Raw genomic sequence first — 7,012 nt, 5'->3', positions numbered from 1 at the left:
TTGGGTGGTGATTTATGTTTGTGCGGCAATTGCGGTGGTTTGGTTGAAGTGGTTGTTAATGGTTTTGGTTTTGCATTGAGTGATGTTAGTGTTGCGAGTAGTTGTGTTGAGTGCTATGGTGGTGGAGAGAGGAGGCTGTGGTGGTGCTGGTGAGAAGTGTTGTTTGCATATTTGATTGGGAGTGTGTTTTGCCTGTGTGCTCGCGTGTGGGAAAGAGTTGCGAGTAGATGTGAGAGTGTGGGTGAGTGTGGGTGGGTGTGAGTGCGGGGACATGTATGAGTGTGCGCGTGTGTGTGTGTGCGCAGCGAGCGCTGGGTGGGTGTACCTATAAGGATCTATAAATTCGACACAGCTAGGATCCAGCATACAGCCACTGCCAGGGTATACACTCCACTCTATCATTGTCTTCCTTGTTTATCGTTGTTTAATTTCAGTGAATATGCGTTCGTTTAATGCTTTATTTCTTCTAATCACATAACATCCTCAGAAGCAGACACATCACTAAACGGTAGATTCGGAAAGAAGATACACATAGTGTCTTCTATTATTCTTCAGCATTCACTAGAGGCAGGAGATCCCTCTCATTCTCCCTCCACTCGCTGAAAAATCTTCGTATTTCCTTTAAAATAATAAAAAATAAATTCCCTTTTATTTTAACGTAAGTCTTGGTACTACTACTCTTGTCTGTAACACTCGCTTGTATTAAAGAGGATTGGATGCCACGAGCGAAGCTCTAAGTAACCACCGATAAGTAATTGAATACAATGTTTCTAGTTGGGTTAACATTCCCTGAAGTGAGGGTGCACCGTGGAGCAGGAAGGAGCGACTATCTCTGCTGCAGTAGAGGCTGAGGTAGTAAGCCTCGGGCACACTACGTACACGCATGTTCATTCATAACTGAGCAAGGTCGGGAGGTAACAGGAGCTGGGCGACTCGAGGCCAGACACTGTCAATTTGGGTCCCACTAAACTCCGCCCCTCCCTCTCTATTTGCTAACTGGAGAGCCGGCCGCTGGGGGAGAGAGACCTTTCCCTCCCCCCTAAATTTTGGGGCAGAAAGACGGTTTTGTCTGCATTCTTTGTCCTAACCTGTGCGAGGGCATTCTAAATATACCCGCGGGAGGGCAGAGCGTTTGCGAAGGCTGGCCAGTCTGCCTTGCGGCTCCGGGAACTCTCTGTGGTCCCGCTCCCTGCCAGGTTCGTGGACGTCCGTCGCACCGCTCCGACACCTCCACTCCAATCATCGACACCAGCTCCTGAGCTAACGGATTTTAACTGACGATTTCTCACGTAAATCTTCAGCAAGATGACGTTCTGGCAGGAGAACTACGGCTTCGTGAAGGATGTGTACGACTTCCGCCTTCAGAAGTATCAAGAATGGATGGACAACTTGGAGGGAATCGTGTCGAAGGTGATGGCCCAAAATGTCCAGTATACCTACAAGGAGTTCAAGAACATCCAGGACAGTCTTGCCGTAAGTAAACAAAAAAATAAAAAGTTCTAACCCATGTAGGATCGTCCCATTAACATCCTTTGAACCTTTTCTTTTTAGGATGACTGGTGTTGGAGTCACAAGATGCTGTGCCACTGGATATTTGCCGCACCTTAATATTTAGGAAGAGCAAAATCCCGAAGGCTGCATGAATATAAACATCGCTACAAACACAATGTATATGTGGACCGTCAGTGGATTTTAGCATATTCGACGCCTGTGGATTTATTGTATATACGATTACTGTGGTTTTATTTACATTTCGAATCTCTCGTGGATTTCGGTGTGCATTACAAATCATTACGGATTTTATGTAAATATTGATTATATGGATAATAGAAAGCATCTACCTTGTAGTGCTAACTCGACAGCTACTAACGATTACATATATTCGTAAAAGAGGGAACTGTGTAACCCATAGTGAAGTTAGTGTGAACTCTCCATACAAAGAAAAAAGTTACAGAAAATATAAAAACTCAGATTTATAAAGACAAGAAAATCTGGCGAATTATAATATCACAATAAGATATGAAACAAAAGTGAGTGAAAGTTGTGATCGCATAATCATTATAAGTGATATTATCGTTCTCAGCACTATCACAGCTGACCCATGTTTCTCAGCGCCCAGTCATGTTGTCACACCATCCGATGGAAGGAGATGTGTATAAACTAGGCTATTAAAAATGCATGCAAAACACGTACTCATTTCTCGGAGTTAGAAGCCAAATACACGAGTGACAGAGCAGGTTCTCTGGGCATCCCAGAAATACTGAAGCAGAGGTGCAAGATATTCGAGAGTGCGCTGTCTCACCCGATGAGGTAATCAGAACTGATTCGACGAATGAGAGAGTACCTCCAGTTCCTTCAATCAAGAGCCCTTCATCAGCATCTGAGGACCTCCCTTGTAGATAACTCCTAATACTATATTCCACTTAAAAAATTACTTTTAATTTCACAGACTACTGTTTTTTATATATATATATTTATACAAGGAGCTTAGAGAGAGAAGGTTAGGTTGTGTTTACTACGTACTATGTCATGAGGATGGTCTTCAAGACACGTAACACCACTGAAATGAGCAGGAAGTGTTATGTGCACGCAGAGGTGTTTTACTTTCGTGGGGAAGGAATGTCTTCATGTTGGTGAAGGGCTTTTGATTTAGAAAATTTTTCTCTTTCCTCCGATTATACCTGATACCTCCTCCTCCTCCTCCCCCCCTACCAACCACCACCACTTTCTTTCCAATCCCTCAGGCTCTGCATGGCCCTTATGGGCTTAGCGCATTTCTTTAAACATAATAAAAATAAATAACAAAAAAAAGGCATAATATCGTGACTGGAACGATACACAAATAACCTGCATATAGAAGAGAGGAGCTTACGACGACGTTTCGGTCCGACTTGTGCGGGTTATTTGTGTAATAAAAATAAAGTTTTCCTGGGCTCAAACTTGACCACCTCATATTCAATATTCACTGCATGACTCGTACAGATGTAGCGCTTCCCAGTAAATTAACTACGTTGATTTGCAATCTGGAAGAGATGTAAAGCCTAAACAACTTTTAAACCACAAGAGAACAAACCAGGTCGTGTTCTCATCCAGTGTAACAAAGACAGTGTCGGGTTTTACATTAACGACTTTAGAGTAATAAATCCTCGAAGAAAAAAAAAGCTCTTGACTGGCGTGTCAAGAGAGAGAGAGAGAGAGAGAGCAAGGGGGAAAATAGACAAACATTGCATTTACAAACAAAACAGATGTCTTGCTTGAGCTTCCTACGATACAACACGGCCCTCTGAACATATAATAACAACCTGCGCAAGCACGCAACCCTTGTTCTCCTACTATGGGCATAAAAAATAACAGTATTGATTATACGCACACACATATGACTAGAGAAGTATCAGAGGACTGGAATTTAACAAAGCTACTGTAATATCGATACTCAAAACATGCGGCAGACATGAAGTCTAGTATGAGTGAAACATGTACACTCAGTAAAACAATATAGGGAAAAGCCTAACTGAGCCTCTATTTTTAAGCCTTAATGTAAAATCGTACTTTACACCCTTAGCCAGATATACGATAAACTTTCTGAGGTCAGACAGAAAGGACAGATGGATGGACTGTACATTTCTAGAATTTAAGAGTCAAATCATACGGTGTCTCGTTTAGGGTTACCGAGAAACTGAAGATTTAACGATGAATTGTAGTATGGAAAAAGGAATATTTGAAAATTTTAAAGAGGTTGGTATAAGTGATGCAGTATAAGAATGGGAGAATGTAACGAACAGAGCCCACAAGGGCTGTTGAATTTTACAAGCTTTTCCAGCGCATTAGGGACAGGAATAATGCCCAGCTAATTAGAAGAATACGAAGAACAGATGGTAGCTACAGGAAGGTCTGAAGAGACCTCAGGAATTGTTGAATAAAGAGTTACTAAAGTGTAACTTGATTCTCATAGATTCTCACCTAGGATGAATGGACTGAGGAGCAAATACAAACTACCAACTACGGGGTTACGTAAGATGTCGGAACCCGTTACAGGAAACGATCTAGGATTATCCCTTACATTATATGCTTGTCTGCCCGTGAGTGTTTACTCACCTAATTGTGGTTGCAGGGGTCGAGACTCAACTCCTGGCCCCGCCTCTTCACTGACCGCTACTGGGTCCTCCCTCTCCCTGCTCCATGAGCTTTATCATACCTCGTCTTAAAACTATATATGGTTCCTGCCTCCACTACATCGCTTTCCAGATTATTCCACTTAGTAACAACTCTGTGGCTGTTTGTGTTTTCAAGTGTTTCATATAATTCTCGTTTAGTTTGTAGTGGCTGTAGCACACTGAACACCCTCTTACATCCTTGATGTATCTTTTTGACATCGTTTTCTCTACACGTCGTAGTTGTTAACTCTTGCTTTCTCTATCAACGGTGCTAAAATGTCTTCCTTCTCTAATTTCTCGTACACTTTTCCCTTTATTATCAACCAATAAGAAAATTCTCATTGTTTTAAAATTTCGTGATTTTTTTTTAGCTCTTGGGTGTATTTTTTAGTTTGTCTTTAGAATTCTGTTTTTCTTAAATACTTTTTGGGTGAGGGTGGAGAAAGTGAGTCTCTGAGCAGGATGAAAGTGAATAGAGCAGCTGGGATTGAGAAGATTAAGACCGAGATTCTAACACCGGGAAGTGACACAGTTTTGGAATGGTTGGTGTATTTGTTTAATACATGAACGAAAGAAGGTAAATAAGGACTGGCAAAATGCATGTTTAGCTCCTTTATATAAGGGAAAAAAGAGAGAGAGAGAGTGTGAAAGAATTGCAGGAATAAGTATATAGAACATACCTGGTGTGGTGAAGCTTACAGCAAAATTATTGTCGCAAGAGTCAGGAGAAAGACATAAGTTAGGAGTGCAGAGGAAGAAGGATCATTTAGGAAGGGGCGGAGATGTGTTTCCATGAAAGCATATTAATGAGAAAGTGAGGAACTGTTTGTTGCATTTATGAATTTGAGTAACTCTTACATTACGGTGCATAGGGAAGCAATGTGGCAGGTATTGGAAATAAACACACTAAGAGGTCCGTTATTAACAGCTTCAAGGAATTTTTTCTTATGAGGCAAGCGAGGATTAAGGTACGTAAGGAAAGGGAATTATTCTCCAGAAAGAGTTAACGTTAGACAAAGATGTGTAATTAGACAAAGATGTGTAATTTCACCCTGATTCTTTAATATATTTATAGATAGGTAGAGTCATGGGTTTATTGGAAAACCAATCTAATATGAAGTGAGAACTGGCACATGTGTTTTCTTCGTGATGGCACATTTTTTTAAAATTTTGGAGGAAAATGCAGAAACAATTAGAAGAGCTTGGGAGCTTGTATAAATGAAGGAAGTTGAAGTTAAAGCTTACAAAAGAACAATCTGATGAAAGTAAGAAAACGTCTGGGCACTGGAAGATTAAACAACATGTTAAAAGGAGTATGGAGGAAGTAAAGGTTAATATATATATATATATATATATATATATATATATATATATATATATATATATATATATATATATATATATATATATATATATATATATATATATATATATATATATATATATAAATATTGTGTGTGTGTGTGACTTACATAAGGTACAGAAAGTTTAAGGAGATACTCTACACGAACTTAGATGTGTTTGTTAACAATCATTTCACATAATTCATCCAGTTCCTCAGCTGGGAAGTTTACCCAAAATGTTACTGATTCACTGAGAAGCTGAAACACAAAACTAGTTGCTCTGGAATACTTAGTTCCCCTGTTGAGTCTTTTGTCTAGCTCCTTACCCATGAGCTGAGGGTCTCTGAACCTATGGAAGCAAACATGTAATAATGAGTAATTTCACTGTATTTTCTAGACTTCTGGGACTCCCTAAAGCTGGCAGATGCAATTCCTTCTTCCCTGTTGTATTTAAGTTAGTTATGGACCAGCATGAACTTGCACTTGTAGTCGCACACCAACTGCTTACCATCTATTCAGGCTTGCAATGTTGTTCCATCTGGAAGCTTTTGGCTACCATCGAATCTGTATAGGTGGATGGCTCAGTTATTACTGGACTGGAAATTTTAATGTGTTAGTCTCAGATTACGTTAGCTTAAGCTAGGCTAATGTATATTAACCGATATGACCGTATAATTCTCCACCAATAACGAAATTAAGAAAAACGGATATCTTACGTTTGGCAGCGGGAAGTGCAGTGTTCCACTTCTAACGTACATTTTCCAACGACTTGTAAAATATTTAGAGGATAGACTGTAGGGAAGAAATGTACATACATGCTGAAGATAATATGCACTTTCCAGAACAATATTTTATTTGAGCAATGTTTCAATATGTCGGAACTTTTACACGAGCGAAACGTTTTACCTCCAATAAAAGCCCTTTCTGCAACTTGTGGCTTTTTTCAATAATGTCAGCAATGCTCCAAGTAGGTCGATGTTTACCTGTGTTCTTGAAACCATCGAGGTGATAAAATATCTGTTCAACTGGACCCAAATGACCTCGGGTATTTGATTAAAGCAGTTTAATATACTGTCCATTGTTTGATAATACTGTCCATTGATTAATAATACCGTCTATTGTTTAATAGTTTTGTTTATTGTTTATTTGAGTAATATTTACTAGATTTAATTTTTGGCACTATTTTGTGTGTATTTGTATGCGTACAGCAACACACACACACACACACACACACACACACACACACACACACACACACACACACACACACACACACACACCACGCCCAATACACGGGCTTCCCGGACTCCCGCCAAGTCCAATGTTTTTACCTTGAGGAAACTTGAGTCACCTACCTGGCTGGCTGACTGGTCGCTCCGTAAATAGTCGCATCGAAGGCTGCGCGCGTGTGACCAGCTAGCCTTCCTTACGTAGCTAGCAGTGCCGCTACCGCTATTGCAGCCGTTTTTTTTTTTTTTTGACGTCTGTCCCCTCTGCTACTGTTGCCATTGCTGT

General features: G+C 40.3%; 1 protein-coding gene across 1 annotated transcript in view; it reads left to right on the top strand.

The window, feature by feature from the left end:
- The first annotated feature begins 1,117 nt into the window (after positions 1–1,117).
- The window catches only part of Mink (Mitotic spindle and nuclear protein), a 19,903-nt gene continuing 14,008 nt past the window's right edge, over positions 1,118–7,012 (top strand). The window contains exon 1 of the mRNA XM_053775623.2: positions 1,118–1,473. Within this exon, the coding sequence (XP_053631598.1) occupies positions 1,306–1,473 (168 nt within the window). The 5' untranslated portion in view covers positions 1,118–1,305. The remainder of the gene's footprint in view (positions 1,474–7,012) is intronic.

The sequence above is a fragment of the Cherax quadricarinatus genome, chromosome 10 (genome assembly GCF_038502225.1).
Source record: "Cherax quadricarinatus isolate ZL_2023a chromosome 10, ASM3850222v1, whole genome shotgun sequence".
Classification (NCBI taxonomy): Eukaryota; Metazoa; Arthropoda; class Malacostraca; order Decapoda; family Parastacidae; genus Cherax; species Cherax quadricarinatus.
Note: the sequence above shows the minus strand (reverse complement) of the source record. Positions and strands in the feature narration are given on the sequence as shown.